Source organism: Salminus brasiliensis, chromosome 21 (assembly GCF_030463535.1).
Source record: "Salminus brasiliensis chromosome 21, fSalBra1.hap2, whole genome shotgun sequence".
Lineage (NCBI taxonomy): Eukaryota > Metazoa > Chordata > Actinopteri > Characiformes > Bryconidae > Salminus > Salminus brasiliensis.
Window position 1 is genome coordinate 28252174 of NC_132898.1, and position 27178 is coordinate 28279351.

The 27178-nt window shown below is 41.5% G+C and overlaps 1 protein-coding gene across 2 annotated transcripts in view; it reads left to right on the forward strand.

Annotated features, from left to right (window-relative positions):
• The window catches only part of camk1b (calcium/calmodulin-dependent protein kinase Ib), a 62265-nt gene that overhangs the window by 21503 nt on the left and 13584 nt on the right, over window positions 1-27178 (forward strand). For both annotated transcript variants that reach the window (XM_072666045.1, XM_072666046.1), the window contains exons 3-4: window positions 11748-11879; window positions 21473-21547. In XM_072666045.1, coding sequence (XP_072522146.1) covers window positions 11748-11879; window positions 21473-21547 — 207 coding nt within the window. The remainder of the gene's footprint in view (window positions 1-11747; window positions 11880-21472; window positions 21548-27178) is intronic.

A 27178-nucleotide genomic window follows, 5' to 3' on the forward strand; every position in this document is an offset into this window, starting at 1 on the left:
AGTCCCTCTGATATAATCTGGGGGTCATGATCTGACATTATTCACAACTATTGGCACAATGCCTAATGCCAAGTGTAGGCTAGTTGGATATAAAGCCCACGAGCAGCATTGAGCTGTGGAGCAGTGGAAGAACGGCGTTCTCTGAAACGATGGTTGGTTCTCCATCCAGGACTTTTGGGAGGAATTGGGGAGTTGATGATGAGGTGGGGTGGTGATCACCCAACATCCTGAACTCACGGACATCACTGAATGCAATCACATCCTCACTTTTTTTTTTTTTTGCTCTTGATTTTGACAGAAACCAGGAAAGAGCAAGTGTCCCAATACTTTTGTCCAAAGCGTTTTCAGGAAGTGACTGGATGGGGGCAAATGTTTAGCTTGTTGGCTTGTGTTAGGATGTTCTGCTTTTTGTGTGTGTGTGTGTGTGTGTGTGTGTGTGTGTGTGTGTGTGTGTGTGGGGGGGGGGGGGGGGGGTTAAATAATACATAGAGGCACCTCCCTGTGTTTACCAGGCTGCTAGACACCTGCTCCACCCCCACACCCACCTCCTCTTCCGCTCACACCTCCCCTTGCACACAACAAATTAAAACCCCTGTGGGGCTTCTTCACTCACTACTTTAGTCGCCCGGGCGTACAAACCGAGTCTACTGCAAATACACTCCAGCTTAATCCATTCCCCTCTTCTTTCTAGATTACACCTGCCCTTTTAGACCACTCTGCTGCGTTCCTCCGAGCACCCCTCTGACCCCTCGACGCGCCTCTTCTTGTTGGCCTGTTCTGTACACCACTGTCGTTTTTAATACTGGCCTAGGTAGAAGTGGACGATGAGGCAAAGTGGTATTTGAAGACATGGTCTGTAAACAAACTGGAACCTATATAAGGTACGCTATATGGACAAAAGTATTGGGACGCCTGCTCATTCATTGTTCCCTTTGGAATCAATGGTATTAAAATACTGCTTGATTTTGGAGGAGCTGTGAAGATTTCAGTGTCCATGAGATCAGGATGCTGAATGATCACCACTCCACCTCATTCAGCTGGACTGTAAGTCTGTAGACTCTGGAGAGCTTTGATGGTCAGTATGTACATCACCAGCGTGATTGAATGCACTGCACTGCTGCCACATGATTGGCTGATTTACATAAATGCATTAGAAGATGCATAGGCCGTCCTAATAAAGTGCTCAGTCAGTGTATGTAGGTCTTAAAGGCACAGTTGCATAATTTGTCACGATACGGTCAACACCTCATCATATAGGCCTCACCCAGTGCCAGTATTGGCTTACGCCGCCCCAAGCCTCATTACAGCCATTAAAGCAGAATCGACAGTGCTGCTCTCAGAGGAGTAACCGTAGTGACACCACCTCCCTGGTGCTGCAGAGCTTTCGTGTAGCTCTCTAAGGTCTTCCTGCCCCCCTCCTCCTGTCAGATCGATGTGTGATGAATTGGTGATGATGACGATGATGATGATGATGAGGTGACTGCTGGCACTAATGCACTAGTCTGTGCTTTGACCCTGTTCAGTCTCTGAGCACTAGAACTGAGCAGGTTTGATGAAAAGTTACGGTCTAGCTTGGCCTTATTTGACACCCAGGGGATTCAACAAATCGACCCAAAATCAGGGCGGTTTAGCAGATTATGGATCTGGATTTGGGTTCTCTGCAGTATAACAGGACCTGCTAGCTTGAAATGGCTGTGTATTGCTATATGTTGCAGTAATACAGTGCTGTATTGTAGGGGTGTATGGAAATATCAAAATATGGAAGTATCACAGTGTTTGCAATACTGTATCGATTCTCTTTTGACTGCTCTTTTGACTGCTTCAGATCCCACTGTTCTGATTGGTAGATTTGTGTGCTCCGATTGGTCCAGTAAACTAAGGGGCTCCCACTGTATCCAAGGTTTGCTGCTTGAACCCTTTGCCATCAGCAGCCAGAGTCGGAGAGAGCACAGTGGTCCTTGCTGTCTCCTCCCAACATCACTCCCAGTGTTATGATGTATTGTAGCTGGGGAGCCATGCTTTCCTCAGAGTGCGCTGGTTGCCTAGCGTTGCTGCGTTAGTTCAAAAAGAGGCAGCGGCTGGCTTCAGTTGTGTCTGAGGAGACTAGTGTTCGGGGCATTGCTAGTAATGGGGGAGTTCACATGAACCGGGCCTTCCAATCTGGTAGAAAAAAGAGAAGTCCTGCAGTAAGGTAGTTCTCCAGGAGGAGGGCGGGGAGGCCCTCTAATCTTAACAGACTTCTTAAAGGCAGATGAAGCTTAGTTCTCTACATTTCCACAACAAGTCCTGGTTCTTCATGTTGTGCATCAGCCTCCCAGGCCTTTGACTGTGGCATGAAGCCTGAAAAAAAGCAGTTTGCATGGGTTTCTGAAGAACCGCCTACAATGCATTTGGGGATTGGGCTTTTGTGGGTGGAAACATGGATGGCACAGCATGGAGTTTGGAGAAGTTGTTTGTCCAGTGAAAATCCTGGATGAAGTGAAGTGAAGTGAAGTGAAGCTAAGTTGCGCGATCGGACCGCTCTCTTCATTCTGAGATGGCAGCTAAAGAAGACTCCCTGCTGGGAATATAAAGCACCATGTTCTTATTAGAGAAGCTGGTATAGCGGTTAGTGTATTTTAAAGGCCTTTGTAGTTGAACAGTGTGACCAATTAGGGAGCCGTTCTGGACAGATGTACTGATATCTAGTGCAATTAAACCGTGACTATGGCCGCCCCTGCTGAGACGTAATGACCACTATACACAGTCACACTCAAGTGGCTCATCTAAGTGTATGTGTGTTTACCAGGTCAATATGACCTGAACTTTGTGTATTGTTAGTTCATCCTGTGCTGGATGATTCTTACCGGGGATTTGTGTGTGTGTGTGTTTACCAGTCAGAAGTGTTTGCAGATGCAACAGTTAATTATTTGATATATAATCTCTGGAGTTTTAGACCTTAAAGCCCTAAATCTTTGTATACTTATACTTATATATATATATATATCCACGTGTGTGTGTGTGTGTGTGTGTGTGTGTGTGTGTATATATATATATATATATATATATATATATATATATATATATATATATATATATATATATATATATATAATCTACATGTGGATACAGAATGAGGATAAAACTTATATATTAATAACAAAATGTATAAAAGCCACACATGAATTGCAAAGAGCCATGGATGAATGAATGAATGAATAAATAAATAAATAAATAAAGGGCAGAAATGTACATTCATAAATTGCGATATAAAAAAAATATAAAAAAAAAAAAATAATAATATTTATAACAGTTTTTTGTGGGTTTCTTTTTATACACAGTACGACTGCTGGTCATCTATTAAGTATATGATAGATATCAGTACGCACAAAATTCAGCTAGGGACTGCTAGAAATGATGACTGAGCAGGTGTCCCAGTACTTTTGTCCATGCAGTGTAATCTTGTCTAACGTGTCTAATATTGTAACGTCTGGAGATTATGATGATGATGATGATGATTATTATTATTATTATTTGATTACTTTATTTTGAGTCGCTGCAGTGTGTGGAGTACTGTATATCTTGGCAGAACCGGAGATGGGATTAGTAGATCAGGATTATTACGAGGATTATGAAGGTCGTACGGTCATTTGGCACTTGGGTCGGAAGGACTGGCTCGTGTGTAAGTGGATTAACTGCTTGATTGTTTTCCTGTTGGCTTGGGAACGCTGTAACAGTTCTTTCAGCGCTGTTTGTTTTAGCGCGTTCTTTTGATAAGATTAAGCATCGGTGTAGTTAAACAAAGTCATGTCTGCTGTACTCGCTGAAGTCGGGGACTGCTAGATCAGGCAGGTCATGCTGACAGTGGCTGAGATCACGAAGCTTTAACAGGGCGATGCTGTTAAAAGGACAGTCAGATAAGCTGATACTGTAAATAATAATAATAAAGAGCAGATTGATTTCTAGCACCTAGGTGCTTTAATACATAGTGGCCTGGTGTCTTGTTTACGATAGTAGGCCAGCATTTAATCTGCATTTAATCTAACAATTATTATTATTATTATTTTATTTATTTATTATTATTATTATTATTATTAATGTTATTTATGTATTATTATTAATGTTTATTATTATTATTAATAGTTTTATTATTAAATGTGATTTATTATTATTATTTATTATTAATATTATTTTGTTTTTATTATTGTATTTTTATGATTCTTTTATTTTTATTTATTTTTTTATTATTATTATAAAGTAATGTTAGAGTTCTATTCTATTCAATTCTATTTGGTTGGGAGGTGCTAATCTTGAGGAATCAAACAGAATTGTGGGCTGAGTGTATCAGTACAACCCCACTTATAATTTCAGTGTAAAAAGGCGGAGCTAAACTTCTGTAGGCAAAGTATATGTAAATGTGGTGTGACCTCTATGGCTGATTTTCCATATATAGACTTTAAAAAAATGCAAGATGCATCAGGTTTTCCATGATATTGGTCCTTTTGATACCACGATTGGGATTAGATGATCCTACATTGCTTGGTTGTAATAGCTTTTCTCAATCCTTTTGGTCTCTTTCCCATAAAAAAAAAATGGTAGGAAAGTGCTGTTGCCTGGTCCTTTGGGAGCATGAGTAAGAGTACGAGAGCGAGAGCGGCTGAGGGAAAATTCAGTTGTGTAAATATCCAAGAGAGGGAGGAGGTGGGAAGCTGTGAATGAGAGAATGGAATAACACACAAACGAGCGCTCTGTTATCCGCAGTGCTATCTCTGAATCCCTCCTGTGTTCCTGGGCGCGATATTTTTAGGCCCCTAAACAGTCTCGGAAAAACGGCCTGAATTGCGCTTTTTCTCCAGGCGTCTCCATTTCCACTTTGAAGTCTGCGAGCACTGCTCTTGGGAACAATCTGAAATGTGCGATGTCTGCTGGAATGCCGCTAACTATTCCCTGTGGTGGGGTTCTTTGGCTGGCAGTTATGTCATTAAAGAAAAGCAGTTGTTGTTGTTGTTGTTATTACTGTGCATCTCCAGATGTTCTAGTCGTTCTAACTACTGGACCAAAATAGATCAGATCACATCTAAGAACAGGAAGTCCGTAGCGAGGTCCTGAAGCCAATGCCTCGTCGGCCTTGTCTTCTCAGGCTGCTGAATCTGCAACAATGTAGGGCAGCTGAAAGTGCTAGGCCAGCACCACTGCAGGTTTGTGGGAGAAGGGAGCTACATCACTCTTTCCACCCAGTATTCCCTTGAACCCAGAGCTGCGAATGGCATTTACATCAGCTAGGAATGCATCAGGTTTCCAGAAGAGACGAGCAAGGCAATCCCAGACTTGCCCCCTGACGCAGGAAAAGGCCCTGCCCCCAGGCTATTCCGCTTGAGAGGAGTCTTTCAGAAGCCCCTCGACTAAAGGGAGTCCTCACAAGCTCTAGACCTCAGGCAATATCCCAAGATCTACTTGACTTAGGGTGCAGGCTTTCTGTCATATGTCAAAAAGTATTCGGACACCCCTTTGAATGAGCAGTTTCTCTTTGACTTTGAGGCAGGCCCATTGCTAAAAATTAGTGTTCAGTCGAGACGACTTGTATATAATCCCCGGAGAAGAGCATGGCCAACAGAATGGGTTATTCTGCAACATCTGAGCCTAAGACCACCATGTCCAGTTCCAAACATTGGCGAGAAACGTACAAAGCCGTGGAACTGCGTTCTCTGAACCGGCAGAGCTCCATCTAATACTTTTGGGATGACCTGGACGGCTTTTGTGATCCAGGACTTATAATCCATGATGTTCTTCTGAAGGAAATGTAATCAAATCCATCCCAGCAGTTTACCAACATCAAGCATGGAGCCTTCTCAGAAGAGTAGAGGCTGTTTACTGCAGCAAAGGTTGGACAAGCTTTCTGTACGAAACGTGAGAGGATGGAGAGGCCGTCAACGACAAAAGGCAACTGAATTGCCGGCTGAAAACCTTTCAGAGTGTTCGCATTCTCTAGCATTTTGCAACCAAGAGGCTGAGGAGCGAGCTAGACAACAACCAGGGGACTGCACTTCTCTGTCGCCATGGAGAGGGCTTCTCTGAGTTAGCAACACTGAGCAAATTTAGCCCACTTGCACAGCAGTTCTGTCATCCTGGCAGTGTGAAAGAGGGCATGGCCTTTCAGCTGGCAGTCTCCTCTCTTGCACAGCGTTTCTGTTTCTGGATGTCCTCGCATGAATATTCACTCAGAGTCAGTAAACTTACAGGAGACTGCAATATGGGAATATGTTCCCACTCTTACGGAACTCCTAGGGAACCTTCTAGGGAACCTTCTGGGTTAGTGGAGAACACTACTGTCCCCTCTGTGGTAGAGACTGAGGGTCAAATTCCCATTTAAGACTGCTACTAGTTGGACCCCGGGGGGCAATGGACAGATTTGAAGACTTGGGTTACTTGGAAAAGGCCTGAATCGTTACGTCCAGACCACCGGATCTCAGGAATGGGAGGGCTTTTTCTGGCCAGCAGTGTGGGAGGAAGAAGAAGCTCTGCTTTGGGTCTGGTGTCTGGCTTTTTGGACCCGGACCTTCTTGTGGATGTCAGTTTGACATGCACCAACTTCCTAACCATCGTTGTGGATCAGGTACGTCCCGTTAATGGCAAAGGTATTCCTTGATGCCAGTGCACCCATTTAATGGGAATAGTTTGAGAAACTGGAGGAAAAGTTCAAGGTGCTGTCCTCCTTAAATATGGGTTCCTCAAGGGTTCTTTAGTAAAGACAATGGTTCTGTATGGATGATAATGGATGGTTAAACGGGTCTTTGCCTGGTTAAACGATTTTCCTGCTTTGGTGGAAATCTCGATCCGATCAAACATCTTTGGGATGAGCTGAAACGAGCCATGTTTTGGTGGCACCGACAGCATTAGTTGGGCATTCTTGGCTTTTCTGTCAGTCCGTTTTTAGGTGAAGTTCCTGAGTGGAAGGTTGTTTCTGAATGAGCAAAAAGCGCTTCTGGGAACTGGAGTCTCCTCAGGCAGCCTCGCAGGACTGACCTACTGTATGTCCAGCTGCCCTGGTTCTGCCAGATGGCCTGTTGCGTGTGTGACCTGAGTGGAATTTGCCGTTTGGCTCACTCCGATCCCAGGAGCTATGTCTGTCAGGCTCGACTGGGACCTTGCAGATTTGTATTATTATTTTTTTTCCACGCCTGTGATGTATTCATTGTTTATTGGCTCCTGCTCTGCAAGTAGTACTATGGCTAATGTTTGGCCATTGAATATGTCATAATATGATAAACGGAGATGCTAAGCAGCTGAACGCCTTGACTAATAACAGGAATGCGGAGTGTGGTGCTGGGAGTGATGTGACCGGTCACTGGAGTTCCTATTGAGTGGTCTGGTAGAGGTCCGATGACTCTCAGGTGTAGCCTGATGAGTTACAGCAGGCAGTCCCTCTCCAGTGCGTCACATGTACAGTATCAAAACGTATGTATACGCGTGTGTGTGTGTGTGTGTATGAGATACGCCTGCCGATGTAGAACAGCTCGTTTAAGAGGTAATGAGAGTGCATCTTGTTCGCTGGAGGTTGCCATTAGCAACAGGGTCTGGACACCAACTCTCTGCAAAAATAGACATTAACCTTTGAAAATGGAAGTGTTTTTCTTTGGTTCTGCTCCACACAGAACCGCACATCGCCCTGTTCTCCAGCTGCTGGGCTCCGAATGCTCTTGTTTGGTTCCGCACAGTGTCACCGTGTCTGGATGCGCTTGGTTGAAACGGAGATCACTGGGGATTCCAGCGCAGCCCTTCTTAATGAGGGTCTCTCTGCCAGCTCACTTAGCCAGTATCTTCTCTCATTCATTCATTCATATATATATATATATATATATATATATATATATATATATATATATATATATAATATTATTTATTTTTTTTTTTTTAAACCCTATTAGCCTTATATCACATTAATTATGTAATGTCACATTTTTTCATGTGATCACGTATGTAGGGTTTTTTATTTTTTGATTTAGTTATTTAGTTTTTGCATTTTTGCAAATATGATTTCTCACACAATCACCGTGATTACCCCCTATTCTCACACCGTTTCACACATGAATTCCACTTTTCCCACACATTTTTCCTCATGATTACACATTTTCTGTGAAAAACTGCAATGTAATCCGTGGAAACATGTTTGTTTGGTTTTTTTTTCTTTTTTTTTTTTTTTTTTTTTTTTTTAGCTTTTACATATCACACATTACTGTACTTCCATTGGATAGATTTCTCTATCTCTCTCTCTCTCTCTCGTGATTTCTCTAGTTATCGTTTTTTCAGCTTTTCACACGTGGTGACCATTTTTCACACAATCATGGTTTCTACATGTTTTCATTTTCCATGTGATCACGTTTTTCAACATGCTGCTTCACATGAGTTACGATCCCAATATTCTACTCGATTCAACGCTTCTTCCACTTAATCCCACTTCGCTTGAGACCCATAAACCATTGTGTACATCTCTGGCAATAATATCAATTTAGACAGACGATCAGTGTCTGCAGTTATTGCACTAAACTATATTCTCATGATCCAGGTTCAGTTGTGAAGTACTACATGTGAATGCTAGAGAGCTTTACTAGCTTAGCACAGTCCTGGTTCGACCATTTATTTTATTATTGTTATATTATCCCACATGTTTCTGAGTGGTGTTCAGTATATGCTTGTATGTAGTCCTTTAGTTACTGAGGTTCTGTGTGTATAGTTTATTATTACGTGCTGCCTTTGCTATTGTATGCGTTGCTGAACTAACCCTGCATTAGAATGGTTGTATAAGGGGAATGGTTCAATAAAGGCGAGGCAATAAATAACAAGGACGTATTACATGGAAGAGGAGGAAAGGACGATCATTTGCATAACATCTGCACGCACTTAAATGATCACCTGCCATCCTATAGATCACCTCACACACTTTTATCTGCTGTGTGTGCGCAGCTGGCTCTGCTGTTTGGCTCTCAGTGGCCTGCTGTCATAAACATGCTGGGATCTGTATTGTGTGCATGTAGGCCAGTCCCAGTTTGAGTGTCAGCACTGGTGTGTTATTGATTTGTGTGTGTGTGTGTGAGAGACAGGTCATCTGTGCTGTTCTGAAAAGGGCAGTGTGATTTTAAGGGAAATGTGCTCTGAAAGTCCAGCTTCGCTCAGTCTTGCAGATCTCCACCATTATCTGATTGGTTTGTCTACACACACGCACACACAGCACTGGGGACACACCAGACTCCAACTGATGAGAGTAAACACTGATACAGTTATCAGTCGTGTGTGTGTGTGTGTGTGTGTGTGTGTGTGTGTGTGTGTGTGTGTGTGTGTGTGTGTGTGTGTGTGTGTGTGTGTGTGTGTCCAGCCGGATCTGGGCATGAGAATCATAATCATGTCCTGTTAACCCATCAGGGCTTTCTGTCTCTCTCTCTCAGTCTCTCTCAGTCTCTCTCTCTCTCTCGCTGTGTGTAAACAGAGCTCAGGCTGGCTGGTTTGCTGATGGTATCAGACAGCAGTTTAACTGCGTGATTGTAAGTGGATGGACCGGCCCACTATTCAAATGTGTGGTCAGCTGTATCTTCTCTTGTGTTTAACTGTAAGAATGGATCGGTCCTGGACCTCATATTTATAAAGGGTTTGTTTGGCCAGTGGATGTAGTTCTAGTCCTATTGAAATAAAAAAAAAAAAAATGTTTCCCATTTATTACCAGTTTGAAAGTTCCAGTCACAAGCTGATACTGATACTGTACACAAGCATGCACAGGTGTGTGCGTGAGAGACGCTGTACAGGTGACAGGTGACCCTGATATGTGCCTGTGAGCATGTAATGAGCTTACACCATGTCCAGCTCTTGGTACGCTGATACACTACTGTCCTGTACTGCACGGCACAGCGCTTACATAGGTGTTGGGATTAGAATAACTAAAACAAGTGTGTGTGTGTGTGTGTGTGTATGTGTGTATATATATATATATATATATACTGTGGGGGGAAAAAGTATTTAGTCAGTCAGTGTGTGTGTGTATATATATGTATGTATGTATATGTATATATATATATATATATATATATATATATATATACATACATACATAGATACATAGATACATAGATAGAGAGAGAGAGATCTATTATATTATTATATATATCTATTATCTGAGTCTATTATATCGCCTCAAATATACTTGCTTATAAGGGTTCTTGTTGTGACTTGGTTCATGGCCTTCTTCATGGTTTAGTTCTGGCTGCAGTAACCAGTTAACAGCTTGATGTGCTTTTATGGCTTTTATATTGATATTGAAGTAGCATGGGGAAAAAACAAACTCTGAGTCTGCAGTGATCATTTTGTGGCAGCAGACTGTCAGAGGGATTGAAACTGAGAGTTGTACCCAGAGTGTAATCATATCTGTGATCAGAATGTGCTTGGTTGAGTGCTAATCCTGAGGTAGTCAATCATGCGATTGTGTGTGAAGGCAGAACTGAAAGTGTAAGTGAATGTCTATTATCAAATTATCAAATGCTGCTCTCTCCGCTCTTGAATCCCTTTGCTGTACCTGTTGTCACGTAATCAGTCCACAGGACTGTTTTTTGAAAAAGCCTCTGGTTCATTGAGATGTTCTGCAGATTTCAGATGTAGGTGGGGTTTCCATAGAACAACTCTCTTGCATGCCAAATCATTTTAGGCCCATTTTCATGGTTTTCGAGATCTTAACTGTAGTTTCTTAGGGCGTTACACTTGCGTTTGTCCCGAATATACAAGTCTGCACCCAGGACCAATTCTGGAGGCTTTCTGATCAGTTCTGATCTATTCAATTCTACAGAACCTCTGGATGGCACTTTCCTTTTGGCCTCCCCTTACCATGAACATGTTCCCTACTGTGTAATGGTAGAACTTCCATCTGGGACTTCAGTGTATGATCTCTCTTCCTCCCCTTCCTCCCCCGCAATTCTTAAGTAGTGTGTGATGTTGATCCAGCCCTCCCAAACTCTTTGGAGAAGCAGAAAGATTTTTGGAGCCCTCCTGCCATGTGTAAACAAAAGCAGAGCATGTCCCTGAAAGTGGTCTGAGCCTGAGCTTGCAGGTCACCCACCCTGCTGGAAGAGCTCCATGAGGCTTCAAGTAATTGAAACCCCATTGACCACCCCACCCTGTCATATATACCTCATATATTCCTGCTTATATGGCTTCCACTCTACAAGACCTCAAAGAAACTGCCCTGTAGTATCAGACCAAGGACCTTTTTAAGTCCAGAGATGGACCCCCCCCACCTCCCAAAGGATTCTACAAGCAAATGGCCATTCAACCTTCTTGCTTGTTCGTTCTAGATGCTGGACAGGGCTTAGCACGGGCATTCTGTCTGCTCTGCAGCTGCGCAGAAGGGTGTGCCGTGCACAGTTATCCCCCTGTCGGTTTGGTCCAGGTGAGCTGTCCTGCCTCGAGCATAGACCAGTCATGGGAGCTGGTCGACAACCTGTCGATGGTTTGTGCGTTGTCCATCTTTGAACCATGGTCAGTTCGTAGTCACCACTGCTGACCGGGAGCATTCCACAAGCTGCCCGTGACTCTTCGACCCTCCTCAAAGTCTCTCAGATATTCACGCCAGGCCGGAACGCCATTCTCTCATGTCCGAAATGTTGAGTCCAAGTACGGTCAGTCGCGAGGTTTCAATAGTAGGAACCCGGCTACCAAGGTTTTGTTTTCTTTAATCTTAGCTCTGTTATTGATTTATTTATACTAACATTTTCTGTGTGTGTGTGTTACAGCGGGGCATTCTCTGAGGTGGTCCTAGCGGAAGAGAAGAGAACAAGGAGGCTGGTGGCAATAAAGTGTATTCCCAAAAAAGCGCTGGAAGGCAAAGAGAACAGTATTGAAAACGAGATCGCCGTGCTTCACAAGTGAGTCATCATGTTTTTGCTGTTTCTCACACACACACCTTCTTACGCTCGATTTCTCGCACAGATTCACACTCGCATACTCTAGGTTCACACTCACACTCTTTCTCTTTCGCACAAACAGACCACATGCACACGAACTCACTCATGCAGTCTTGCAGCCTCTTGCAGTCTGCAAGGCCCTGACCTGACTTATTTATATAGGTGCATGTAAACCTGGGAGAATAGTGTTTAACAACCTTTAAAAGGCTTGATTTGCAGTTTAAAAAATAAATAAATCAGTATTAGCAATTATTATTATCAAATAATATCAGTATTAACAAATATAGACTGGGCTCAGAGTGGCTCAGTGGTCTACCACCATCACAATGGCTCGGGAGTCATGAGCTCGAATCCTGAGCCATGCCGCTTTGACATCAGCAGCCAGTGTCAGAGAGGGCACAGCTGGCCGTGCTCTCTTCAGGTGGGTAGATGGCGCCATCTCCCCTCAACACACTTGAGCGATGTTGGCAGGCCGCTCATTCGGGTGTTTAAGTCCTTGCCTTTCTAGTTTTGGGAGCTTTGCTAGGGGGCGCTACGAAGGGGCGGATTAGTGTGCAGTACCAACTGGCCAGCAGAGTGAGGTGTGGACTCACTGTTCAACTCTAGCCTATGAGGACAGTCCAGTGGCTCATGAGCTGCTGAAGGCTTTCCTTTATTGGCTCACTTTTAAAATATATCCATATGAGGTAGGGGGAGCTTTATGTAAATGAGGAGTTGATTTGAATATGAAGACTATTGGCAAATGAAATGTTAATGAGGTACTCAAGCACAGGCCTTTGATTCCATCGGTTGCACCCAAACCCTGATGCTCTTATTATTTATTTATTTATTTATTTATTTATTTACCCCCCCCCATTTTTGATGTAGACGTATGAGGTGTTTGAAAATAGTAATATGTCAAGTTATCACAATATAATATATTTTACAATATTGTATTGATTCTCAAAGCAGCATTAAAAATGTAAAAATTAAAAAGATTAAATTAAAAAAGATTTTTAATGAATAGTTTATGATTTTGCAATATTAGAAAACATAAGTAGCATCCTAATTTATGTTGTGATGAATGGACCAATAGAAATGCTCACAAATAATTTGAAATACAGTCTTATTACATTAGCTTTCATTAAGGATTGGCCCCACCAATAGAAATTCCCATTCAGCTTCATTAGGCCTCAAACTTGCTCTTCTGCTCTCCACACGACACCAACAGGCCTTTTCCCAAGCCCAGCCCCGCACACCTGCGAACTCCTGTAAACCAAACGTGCGTTACTCCGAGGGCCCGAACGGCGCATTGAGGGAACTCTTAATCCTTCAGGCCGGCAGCTTGTGTAAACACCAGAGGCAGTAATGATGATGATGCTGCTGTTAAAGAATCTCCCCACTGAACCCCTGGAATCACCAAGCGCTCCGGAAACGACCGGCTCTGAAGGAGTCAGCGCTATTTTTAGCCCACGCGCACCCGGCGTCGCCTGGGTTACCGCCGCCACACAAGCCTGGAGATCACACAGAGGGAGCTTCAGGTCTGTATGGAGGCCTGGAGATCACACGGAGTGAAGGGAAAAGAGTGTCACGCTCTGCCCTGACACGACTAGCATTCGGGGTGTTAAAGAATGCCTTAGAAAGCAGTCCACAACATGACAGTAGGGATGTCCCCATCAAGGTTTTACACCCCCGATCTGATCTGATCCGATCCGAGTCTCTTAATCATGGCTGCTGGCCGATACAGATCCAATCTTTGTTTTTCTGTAAATAATACACCCCTACGACTTGGGTAAGATGTGCTAATCCACAATAGTAAACCCCAGTAAAATCACTGTGCTTAGTACCAGTTTTCATAATCGGACTAAATTCTAATCTGATTTACTTTTTAAACGACTGTTTTAAACTCCATAGTGTTTAATATCTGACAGTCCAGTCTGACTGACCTACCTGACCTTTCAGCTCCCAGTTCCTTTAGAGCTCTGCGGTCAGATCACTTAGTGTTTGTGCATTAGCATTAGCCTCCTTCTCGGTTCTGACTGCACCGTTCAGAGCTGGTTCAGAACCAAAGAAAGCAGCTTGTAGAACAGAGTAGAACGGGCTGCTCTGTCAGCTGTTTGCTGTTGCTGTGTCAGGTCCCTGAACTTTCCATTCCACCTTATAGAATGCAGCAGTTACGCTCTGCTGTTATATTGTACACCCTATAGCTGTGGCCCTTTTTAAGGTGGAACGTGGAGTTAGAATATAGCTGTTTTGGCTGCTTACTGGTCGCGTCCCCACATTTATGAGTTCAAGTAAAGCTCCGAAAAATTTGTTTTGGTCTGGGAAATAATGTCACGGATGAACTCTGTCTGGGGTAGTTGAGATGTTTGTCTAGAGCAGCTGAGAATCATGTCTATAAATGGCACCTAGAGGAGGCCAGCTGGCGTTGCGGTAAACCTATGGAACCTACAAAAGTGGACAAGCGAATACCAGACATCCATTAAAATGCCTGCATGGGTCAATGGATCAGATCGGGACATCCCTACATGAAAGATATGGACATTTTAACACCAAGTAAAAAACCCTAATTTATATTATCTTTTTGAGTCGGCTATGGGAACCATATTCTCAATAAAACGTAACGGGGTGGTAAATTTAATCAGTTGTGGTAAAATTCCCAACCAGCTCACACAGCAATCAAATTCATTTGCATTAATAGCATTAATAGCAGCTTTCCCTACCTGTTTTTCGTGATTGGGTGGTTGGGTTGAGCTTGATGGATCCTATCTAACATAAAGCCACAAGTTAAAAAAAAAAATGTAAAAGAAGGTTGTTGGTTTCGAAAGGGACCCGTTTCTTACAGTGACTCTCCACTAAATTGCAGCTAGGCCTCATACTGGCCAATTGGCTGTTACCTCTTTTTCCTTTGTCTTTCTTTCTCACTCTCTCGCCCATGTTTACACTATTAATCCTCCAGATTGCAGCACCACTTGAGGTGACCTCTGAGTGATCCTCAGGCAGAAGCTTCCATCTCCAACTTCACACACACACACACTTGTGCTTCAGATATATCACACATGCACGGAGTACAATGTTCCTGGACTTGTGGCAGACTAAACAAATCTAGGAAATTCAGCTGTGAGGTATTCTGTTGGATTCTGGCTTGGATATTGGATTACAGCCTGGAAACGCACAATGTAATTTGCCAAATTTTAGGACTTAATCCAATCCGAGCCCCTAGACGTAAATTTAGCAGCTCTTCTACAACAGGCTTTGGAGTTGTAGGCAAGAGAGACCACGTCTAGCATCACTTGAGGTGGACATTGCTGGGTGAGACATTCAGTCTTAGAGGTTAAGTCTGACCCAGACAGTGTGGTGTGGTGATTCATAAAATTCCAAATTTGATTGAATCCGATACAGTTGTGTCTCGATTCAGTACGTGTTGATGATGAAGCAAAAATCAGTGATTTATAGTCTGGCTGAGTTTTGAAAATGCTGTTTTCAGTGACCAAAAACGTGCTTTCGTGTGGACAGGAGACCGAAAACCAGGACAAAAGCTTTACCTAGTTAGGGATTCAGATTTAGAATGAGCACCATGGCACATTGTCCATAATTTTTATTGTTAGCCATGTTGCTAGTAGCTTGCTAGCTTGCTAATTGACACAGTAAAGCAAAAAGGAACAAAATTGCTGGTCATGCTGGTTTACCAACTTGGTCATGGTGGTTATGCGAGTCATTAAGCTTAGTCATAGTGGTTGACTACCATGGTCAGGTTAGTCATGCTGGTAGATCTGCTGAGCCATCAAACTCCAATGAAGACATACCCTGTGCTAGTCAAGCACCTGAGCTGGCCAGGATGTTTATTTAGGGTGACTATATTTTGGTTATCAACAAATAGAACACAGGGGAGGGGGTGGGTGGGCACTGGTGTCCGCTGTGGTTAGGATGTTTTGGCCGGGAGGCTATGTCTAAATTAGTATGCCTAAATAATAGGACCGTGGCAGCTATTAATAAAACCATGCAGCTGTCCATTAAGTTTAATATATAAACATGTACTCATTTACCAAGACTAACAAATAGCCTTAATAGCCCACATGACCAAAACATCTCTCTCGCAAGTTAAGAAGTCAAATACAATAAAAATTAAATAAATAAAAAAGCAATAATGAGTTTTAACTTCCTCAATTCAGATTTATTTATTTAGCATTTTTCACAATGTGGCAAGAAAAAACTCCCTCATGAGTGGAAGAAGCCTTGAGTGGAACCAAGACTTAAAAGGGGAACCCACCCTTCTATGGTTGCCAGAACCATATAATAGAAATGTGTATGAGTATTGAGATGCTCAGTCTTAATGTGAAAGTTCATGCAGGTTAAACAGTTGTATGACAAGATCCAAAGCAGGGCAGTATCGCAGCGAGCTGCAGGGTAGTGGAGAGCTGGGTCGGGCAGCACCAGGACAGAACAGTAGGAACAGGGCATCCCAATACATGGAAAAGAGAGCGAGAGAGCAAGCAAGAGCGAGAGAAAACAGAAAGAAATTAAAACGAAGGTGTTAGGAGGAGTGTGGCAAATATTGGCGGTGTTAACACACATAGAGAGTCTGGACCAAAGGGTAGGCAGGCAGCAGCACCCAACCATGAACAGGTTTACTCCAGCATCGAGCAGCTTTTACCACGTTTGACACTTTTTTTTTTCTATTTTCATGTAAAATATAAAAATGATTAAAAAAAAATAATAATAAAAATAGTAAAAAATAAAAATAATAGTAATCATGAAAAATCCAAAAATAGTAAAATAGGTACTATAAAAAAACTACAATTTGACGGAACACTGTTTAGTTGTGCTGTATGGTAGTGGACTATTTTGTTCATGCATTTGTCATTATTATTTTTATAAATTTTTGATATATGTTTGATATAATTTGGCATTGCAGTTGAAATTGCACATCCTGCAAAGTGAACATTGTGCATGCACACATAGCGATGGCGATGCTGAAACACTGCTGTTTAGTCCTCCTGGTGTGTCCAACTGTGTTTGTGTGACTGGTTTGATTATTTATTTGAAACTCTGTGCTTTTGGATCTTTTAGAATAGTTGGAACAACTATGTTTGTTTTTTTTATCAAGACCTGATGTGTTTAATTACATTTGTGTAGTCAAGCTTCATGTGCTGCTACTGTTAATGGGCTGCTTCAGAACTAGCTTTTCAACATTCTTTCCTCTTTGCATCATGTCCCTACATGTGAAGAAAGCTATCTGATAGTGAAATGCACACATCATGTTCTCATGGTGTGCAGGAGATGATACTTCATCTTTATTCCAGTGCAGCTTCTAACAGGAAATGCAGCAGCGTTTATTAGGAGTTCAGTGGAACCCGTGTTAAAACTGGTTACTGGGAGGAGAATTGGTTCCAGTGTAGCGTCTGAAACCTCACTCAAACCTGTTTATTCAGTAAACCCTCATTTAAGGCGTCTCTTCCCTCTTTCTCTCAGTCCTGCAGGGCTGCTTCTGCTGTCCTCTCTTATTTCTTCTTCTTTCTGTTTTGTTTTTTTGGTTTTTTTAGTTTAGTTTTCATGCAGCCGTTTACAAACTAATTTAGTTTAGAAACAGCAGGATAGAATATAAGGTAGAGTATAAAAAATAAAACAAGCATCCAGCTCAGTCAAATAAAATAGTATAGTAAATAGTATTTAAAATAATCAACAAAAGTTTTAAACAATGTAAAAATTAAAAATATGTAATTGAGTAAAATCAAGACGTAAAGTAAAATCTCAAAAATAAAATTAAGATCAATTGAATATGATCAAAGCACAAATTAAGATTTAATTTGTAAAAAAGCAAAAATAACATAAATAAAATAGAGAGAGAGAGAGAGAGAGAGAGAGAGAGAGAGAGAGAGAGAGAGAGGCGCGCTCTGAGGGCCAATGACTCACCTCCCCGGCTCTGTCGTGTTGCTCGTGTTTCTGTGCCTCGCGGGTATGTGTGGGAATCCCCCACAGCCCAATTAGAGCCCACGCATGTCTCTCTCCCTCACACACACACACACTCGCAGGTGAATAGAAGGCACAGAAAGAGTCAGGCTATTGACTGGAGTGGAACAGGCAGTGATGAGTGAAGAGGAGGAGGAGGAGGATGATGATGATGTCATACAGAAATCTAGATCACCCTGCCGTTCTGCTGGAGTCCCAGTTCCACTTGGGCTGAATGAAAACTAAACTTGCTGCCAGTAAAGCAGCTTCAGGCACTGGTGCGTCGAGCATGACGTCTTCTCGAAGGTCGCTGCTTTTGGGGTCTGTAGAGAAGGTTTTCCTGATCTTCCCAATCAGATCACATTTATTGTCACATCACATTACACCGGTGCAAAGGTTGGGTGGGGGGTTGGAGGGGGGGGGGGTGAGAAACTGGGGTGCCTAGTCCCTTATTGTAGTAAAAACACCAATATATGTGTGGTTGGTGTGGCGCCAGTGAGCTACCACACCATGTGTGAGACCAGGGTTCGATTCCCGGGCTGAGTGACTATGCTGCGCTACACCAAGACTCCTAACACTACACTGGCCCAACACTGTAGTACCTTTGAGTAACTTTGTAAGTCACTGTGGATAAGAGCGTCAGCTAAATGCAGTAAATGTAAATATAAAATTAAAATACAGAATATATACACATTACCTTACACTCTGTACACACTCTGTACACACTCCACTGCACTGTTTAAACACTCCATTCAAGTCATAAAAGGCTTAAAAAGGCTTGAATTTACACACATTTCCACATGTTTGTAATCTGACAAAACACATTTGGTGCGTATAGTTGATATTGTTGAATATCCAGCATATCTGTTTGGTCCTGCAAAAACCTTGTATCTCCAAAACATAAATTGTACAGTAAAAGGCACAAATAACTCAACTCAACTTTAATTTTCAATGGATTTCAATGTAAAAAAGATTTTTTTATTCCATGTAGTTTTAAAGCATTTCCAGTTCAAGTTCAAAGTTGTATTTGTCGCATACATAGTTCTACACAGTACAACTAGTAGTTAGTTGTGATGAGATAAACAAAGATACAGCATTGTCAAATAAAATAACTTAAAAGAAGGAAAGATATATATTTATATCTTTATATCTTTGACAATGCTGTATCTTTGTTTCTCATCACAACTAACTACTAGTTTTTGTTGTTATTTTTTAATTAAGAGAAAATGAACGTGATAAAAACCACAAATTAATATTGAATTTGTAAAAAAAAAGACAAAAATAAGTATAGGATGATATAGATATTAATAAGCCAATGTGACAACTGAAGCCAGAATTAGCAAATAAAAAATAGAAGAATATAAAAGATAAAAATTAAAAAGTAAATCAAGTTTTAAAGAATTAAATGGCTTCAAAAATATGCCATATGCACGGTAAAACCAGCAGTTACTATTACTACAAGCTATTAAGACAAAAATAAATAATTAAAACTAAGCAATAAAAGGCCATACATAATTAAACTACAGTTAAAAGTAAACAAATCTATTGACTTATAAAGAGGTAGACATAAGTAGGTAGCTTAATCCTGTTTACATTTCTACAGAATAAACTTGCCGATATGCTTATAAAAAAAAATTAGGGTGTTTTGATAAGTGATACTGAGTAGCTCTCATTCTTAATTACTGATGTTGGCACTTTTAGGTCTTCTGCTGGCTTTTCCTCACTGCAGGTCATCAGAAGTCCAGCCAACAGTAGTGTTAGCCACACAGCTGCGCTAGCTTGTCAGGTTCAATAAGACTCTGTGCTGCTCTAGACAGCCCCACTCAGACGCTCGTTTCAGCCACAGAAGTTCAGAAGTAGGGCAGAACTTCAGAACATTGGATTTGAAAAGAAGAAAAGGCACATCGTGACTTTTTTAATTCCAGGGAAGTTCTTGTCCAACTGTGATGTTAGTGATGGTCCATTTCCACCTGGACTTTATTGCTGTTGTCTTTTACCCTGAGGACCTAAGAACCATCTGTGTCGGTAGACCACTGGTGGACCACTGAAGCCCATAGTCGTGCGTCCTGAAGGAAAAACGTTGAAGATGTTGTTGGCCATCGTAAGGTTTACTGTGTAATGCGAATCACTGTTTAGCTTCAAAAACCTGAAAGAAACCAGTTAGCTAAGCAGTTCATAAAGTTCATGAACCGAATCTTGTGGACAGAGGAGACGAACGTGTGACGAAGGTGGAAAATATGGAGGGAAAAATTGCTCCTCTGCCATTTACTGAAACATATTGTAATAGGCATGTTTGGTGCACCTGGCTTTACTGATGACGTGACATTTGATGGCAGTGGCTGCGCACAGAATTAAATTAACTGCTCAACTACAACCAGATGTTATAAAGCTCATCTTGCTGCTAAGCTGTGACCTAAAACATGCCACTAAAGCAGCTGTGGAGCTTTTTTGACAGGTCAAACCACCTGAAACCCACTGAGCAGCATTTCAGTAGGCAAATGTGCGGTCTTTTAAGCAGAATTCACACCTGTATCCTTTACTAAGCAATTTACTGTACCCCAAAAACCCAACCCACCACATAATATTAATAACTGATCAGCACAGTGATTTATCAGTCTACTTAGGCTTTAGTAGAGCTTAGTAACGCTGAGATAAATAACTGATCAGCACAGTGGTTTATCAGTCTACTCAGACTTTAGTAGAGCTTAGTAACACTGAGATAAATAACTGATCAGCACAGTGGTTTATCAGTCTACTCAGACTTTAGTAGAGCTCAGTAACACTGAGATAAATAACTGATCAGCACAGTGATTTATCAGTGTACTCAGGCTTTAGTAGAGCTTAGTAACACTGAGATAAATAACTGATCAGCACAGTGATTTATCAGTCTACTCAGGCTTTAGTAGAGCTCAGTAACACTGAGATAAATCACTGAGCTGATCAGTTATTTATCAGTCTACTCAGGCTTTAGTAGAGCTCAATAACGCTGAGATTAATAACTGATCAGCAGTAATCCAACCAGTGATCAACCACCCTTTTAGCTCCCATGCACCTGACTGCAATTCTTTGAGACCAATAAAAGCCTCTCTTAACCAGTTCAAACTTATGTTCATGATTGGAACTACACTCTCCAGGACCCTCTGGACCCTCCTTGGAACCTATCCTAGATCAGCATTCTCTAAAGTGAGACCTTCATGTAGACCTTGTTCTCCATTTGCGTCAATAACATGCGGTTCTGAACTGTTTCTAGGTCAGTTTTGCTCTCTGCCTCAGTTGTAGCTGTGCTTTTGTTTCTGAAAGAAGACGTTCTGCTCCGAGAGATTCTTTTTTTTTTTTTTTTGCGTACAAATCACAGTCTCAACCGTGTTCCTCCTTTTGCCGGGTTCAGGCTTTGGCTCAGCGTGTCCCACTTAAGCTAGCATAGATGTTAGCGGAATACTTCTGCCAGGCTGTCATGGATGTTAAATCATGTTTACTGAGAGATGCTCCACTTTGGCTGTGTTTCTCCTGCATCACATTTTGGCTTCTTTTGTGAAGCCCAGGCAGCCTTCTGTAGTCTAAATTGTGATGAATGTGCTTTAATGTAATGTCTCTCTCTCTCCTTTCTCTTTCTCTCTTTCTTTTAGGATTAAACATGCCAACATCGTCTCCCTGGAGGACATCTACGAGAGTAAATCGCACCTCTACCTTGTCATGCAGCTGTAAGTGATGTCTCTCTTTGGGCTGAGTGTAGAGGGAGCGGTTGCCTGACTTCTAAAGAAGCCACTCGTGATCTAGTTCAGTTGCTTCTTTTAGCTCCCGCTTTAAAACACACTCATGTTCTGAATCTTGACAGCATCTCGCACAAAAGTGTGTGTGTGTGTGTGTGTGTGTGTGTGTGTGTGTGTGTGTGTGTGTGTGTGTGTGTGTGTGTTGAAACTGTTTCAGCATCTCAGGTTTTATTTTTAGCAAACACCATGTATATACACACACACCATGTGTCCAAATGTTTGTGGACACCTCTTCTAATGAATGCATTTAGCTACTGTAAGTTGTTACACACTGCTTGTTTAGTTGCCAATGGAATAGCACCCTCTGGAGCAGATAACCATGAACCTACTGGCACCATGCACTAATGCCAGGCATGGGATAGAGAGGTATAAAGCCCCTCAACCTTGAACTGTGAAGCAGTAGAACTGTATTGTCTGGAATGATGTCTGGTGCTCCTTCTAATACTGCTGGGAAGAGTTGAGCATGAGGTGGGGTTGTGATGAACCAAAATCTTGACCTCACTAACCCTCTTATCGCTAAATACAGTCAAATCCTCACAACAGTGCTCCTCTGAACCCTTGGTTTTGGAAGAAACAATGAATGAGCAGGTGTCCAAATACTTTTTCCATGTGTTGTAGGTATGGTGCGTTTGACACAGGCTTTATTAGGCACACCCACCTTGTAGGAACATCTGGTAGGCGTACCCTTGACCCTATGGACTGAATCAGGAACCCATGCCCTCATTAGACCATCATTACAGACTGCACTTCCTGCCACTCCAGTCCTCATCCTCATGCCATACACCACAGCGCAGTCTGGCCAGGAAATGGTTGCCAGATAGCTGGATTCTGTCTCTGTGGAAGCAGGTGTCCCCCAGTTCATCACCCTGCATTAGAGAGCATGGCTTTAGCCAATACTTTCATCTCTAAAGAAAACAAATGTTTGAGCTGGCGGTGTGACCGATCTCCACTTCCCCAACTCTGCACTGTCTGAGAGACAGAGAGCAGACTGGCTTTGCAAATGCTGGTTTTCCATCCTTTTTGCTGAAGTTCATCAACACCCCCCCCCCCCCCCCCCCCGCCACCCCCCTCATTTCTACAGCTGTTCTTCTCTCCAAATTGTGTGCAGACATTACCGCATGTAGAAGCCAAGCAAATCTACCCAGAGAGACAGACTCCAAACCTGTGCCAGAGATGATCTGATAGAAACGGGAGCGAGTGATTGACTTTATATGGGCAGAGCTGCTCATGAGGAGATACTGAAATATGGTTGAAATGGTTGAAAAATGCTTTCAGTTGAGATGTTTAAACTTGAGCCACCTCTACCCTCTGGTCACTGAATGTTTAAAGGGCCTGTATGTGGTGAGTTTGTTTTGTTTGGGACAGACTGAAATGGCTGGGTGGGTTTATTTACAAAACCGTTCCAAATTTATCATACGAGTCCATTCATATCCCTTAGAAAAGGAGTATTTAAATAAAATTCTTTAGAGAAAATGTCCTCAAGCCAAAGTCTGGAACATCATAATGTCAAACTGGAGCAGTGATACTGCTTCATCCAATACCTCGGAGATGAGTTGGGGGTGGAGTGGTGATCATTGAACATTTTGAGGTGTCTCAATACTTTTGTCCATTTATTGTTGGTGTGGTGCGTTTGACTCAAGCGTTGAATGTATATACTTATAACCCTGTGCCAGTCAACTACTGAATATCAAATTAAATTACAGTTTCAGTTTAGTATATTTACTGATTATTCTCACTCTACTACTGCTACTACAACTTTACTAAATAAAATAAAATAATACTAAAATAAATCTAATACAATAAAAAATACTAAATAAAAATCTAATCTAAAACAATAAAAAAAATACTAAAATAAATAAAATAAAAAGTCGAACTGAATGCTTTTAAAAAATGTGCCTCCTAAAGTGCTTAGTAACTCATCTCTTAGTCCTGCTTGAAATTGTTGTTTTTAATTAGTCATTTTAACATTAAAAAAAAGGAAATAATCAATTTAACATAATATATTTAAAAAATAGGAAATAATAAAAATTATAAGAATATCTATCTATCTATCTATCTATCTATATATATATATATATATATATATATATATATATATATATATATGTATATGTATATATATTAGTTTTTTTTTATTTATTTATATATATATATATATATATATATATATATATATATATATATATTTATTATTATTATTATTATTATTATTATTATATATATATTTTTTCTTATTATTTTAAAAATAGGGGTAAAATGCTTATTTCCATACCTTTCATACTGTAATATAGTGGTACAGGTAATAACAGTTAATCTTCGTGTCTTTTACTATGTTGTAATTTAATGATGGGTGTAGGTGCTTAGGTGTGTATGTCTGTCTGTGTCTGTGTGGGTCTGTCACTGCCCGCCATTATCCTCTCTCTCTGTCCTACGTGTGATGTCAAGTCCTTTTAATTACACATGTGCCTCAGAGACTCTCTCTTGTCCGTCCACTGAGAAATCAAGAAAGGTAAAGGCAGACAAACACACCCTCACACAGAGCCCCCACTGAGAAGAACTAGGAGAGTAGATCCACACCTGAGTCTTCCTACCCGGCTGAAGTGTTTCTACCACGAGAGTCTCTTCCTCCACTTAGTGTGTATTAGATCAGCCTGCCTGTCAGCACTGGTCTGGCCTGGTTTAGTGTTCCCTCTTCTAAAGGTTCAGATTAGGACGGAGGCCAGAATCCAAAAGTCCTAGATTCGAAATGAAGCTCAGCTGAAGGGAGAAATAAGAAGAGTGTGGGAGAAGCTGTGATTGAGGTTTCATACTGTAGCCTGAACGTCTGGGGCACAGCCATCTACAGAAGCCTACAAACGATTGAAGTCCAGCACAGTTCCTTTAGGTCTGATCTTTACGCTGCTCCTTTAGAGCTCATCTTAAAAGCCACCTTTTTTCTCAGGAGTTTTATTCACTTCCTTACTCCTGCTGATATTGCTTTGTTTGGGTTTTTTAGGGGGTGGGGTTCGTCATCTTCATCATATGCTTCATCTGCTTCTGCTTCTTTGCCTGTTTCTTCACTATCTGCTTCTTCGTTTAATCTTCAGCTTTTTCATCTCCTTCATCTGTTTTTCCTTCATCAGCTTCTTCTGTTTCATGTTATGCTTTTTTTGGGGGGGGGGTGTCTTCTTCTGCTGATTCATTATTTCTGCTTTTGCTTTTTTGCTTCATTTTTCTTTTTTCTTCATCATCTTCCGCTTCATCTGCTTCTTCTTCCTTGTCTTCTGATGCTGCTGCTTCATCTGCCTCTTCTGCTTCTGCTTCATCAGCTTTTCCTTGATCAGCTTCTTCTGTTTCATGTTATGCTTTTTTTTATCCGCTTCCTTGTCTTCTGATGCTGCCGTTTCATCTGATTTGCTTCTTCTGCTTCATCTTTTTTCATCTGCTGTTTCATCGGATTCTTCTGCTTCCTTTTCTGATTCTACATCTGTTTTGTCTTTTGTCTTCTGCTGCTGATTAGTTATCTTCTGCTTCTGCTTTTTCTTTTGCTTCATTAATTTCTTTTCTTTCTTTCTTCATCTTCTGCTTCCTTGTCTTCCGATGCTGCTGCTTCATCTGTGTTGCTTATTCTGCTTCCTCTTCTTTTTCATCTGCTGCTTCATCTGTTTTGTCTTCTTTCTTCTGCTGATTCATCATTTCTGTTTCTGCTTTGCTTTTATCGCTTAATTTATTTCTTGTTTCTTCATCATCTTCTGCTTCATCTGCTTCATCTTAATGGTCTTCTGATGCTGCTTTTTTCTGTTACTTTATCTGCTTCTTCTGCTTTTTCTTCATCAGCTTTTCCTTGATCAGCTCCTTCTGTTTCATGTTATGCGTTTTTTATATGCTTCCTCTGCTTCTTCTTCCTTGTCTTCTGATGCTGCTGTTTTATTGGATTCTTCTGCTTCTTTTTCTGCTGCTTCATCTGTTTTGTCTTCTTTCTTCTGCTGATTCATTATTTCTGTTTCTGCTTTTTTTTTTTGCTTCATTAATTTATTTTATTTCTTTATCATCTTCAGCTTCCTCTGCTTCTTCTTCCTTGTCTTCTAATGCTGCTGCTTCATCTGTTTTTTTGTTGCTTCATCTGCTTCTGCTGCTTCTGCTTCATCAGCTTTTCCTTGATCAGTTTCTTCTGTTTCGTGTTATGCTTTTTTTTATTTGCTTTTTCTGCTTCTTCTTCTTTGTCTTCTGATGCTGCTGCTTCATCTGTTTTGCTTCTTCTGTTTCCTTTTCTGCTTCATCTGTTTTGTCTTGTCTTCTGCTGCTGAATAATCTGCTTTTTTTTTTTGTTGCTTCATTTACTTCTTCAGCTTTATCTGCTTCTTCCTCCTCATGTTCTGATGCTACATTGTCTGCGGCTGCTTCTTCTTTTTCATCCTGTTTCTCATCTGCTTATTCTAAACATGAGCTATAGGAACTTGTATCCAGTAAAGAACATCTGAAACTTCTTCCATCAATACCGATTGACTGTCCAATTCTAGCCGAAGGGGGGTGGGGGTGGAGAGTGCTACTCCTTAGGGGGGAATGGCACCACTCTGCCTTGCAAGCTGGAAGGCATTGAGCCTGCCAGGCCTTTCATCTCAGGCAAAGATCAAGTGTGTGTGTGTGTGTGTGTGTGTGTGTGTGTGTGTGTGTGTGTGTGTGTGTGTATTTTCGTACATTTTCCTAGAACTAAATGTCCTTTCTTTGCCAGGAAACAAGACAAAAACAGTGGTAGCATATATCAAGATGAAGAACATGGTTAGTGTTCGCTGATGCTCTCGCAGCACTGATGAAGTGCATGGTATGGCCAGAAAAGCAACGTTCTTACATGTAGATCATTTTTATACTGATTGAACAAAGCAGGCAAAGTCTGCATTAACAGTTTAAGCGTTAAACAAACAATTTGACAAAACTAATTGGACAACACCGCCTCCACCACGTTTGACAGATGAAGTCTCCTGCTTTAGATTGTAAACCCTTATTTTCCTGCTCCATACTCTAGTTGATCATGGTTTTATCTGTCCAGAGAGTCTTGTTTCAGACCCGGGCAGGCATTTGTCCATGGTTTCCATCTGTCTGATCTGACATTGGTGAATGAAGCCGATTGAGAATCCCCTCCTATTCAGCATCTGAGAAATCCATAGCTAGATCCTACTGCCATGAGTCCCGAAGGAATTCAGCATTTGAGGATTTGAGGAGCTGATAATGAGGCATCACAGCTCTTTGGACTTGAACTCAGCTGCGTATCAGTTGAAAGTTCAGGGAAAGGCAGGAATGCGAAGATCCGTTCAAAATCCATTCCTGTACCATGTGTGAAATTCAGAATCCGTATAGGACGGTGAGAACAAGCAGTTTGACATGACCCAAGACTGGAACCAAACTGTTTCTGGAATTGGGATGAAGTATGAGTGATTACAGGATTAGGAGAAAAAAGGAAAAGGCCTTTGCTGTGTTGTGGGGAGAGAAGAGCAAGAGATCCATTATTTAAATGACTAAAGATATAAGGATACCACCAAAACAGTGACCGTTGGGTACCTTCTTTTCTGAGAGTCCAGGAACTCC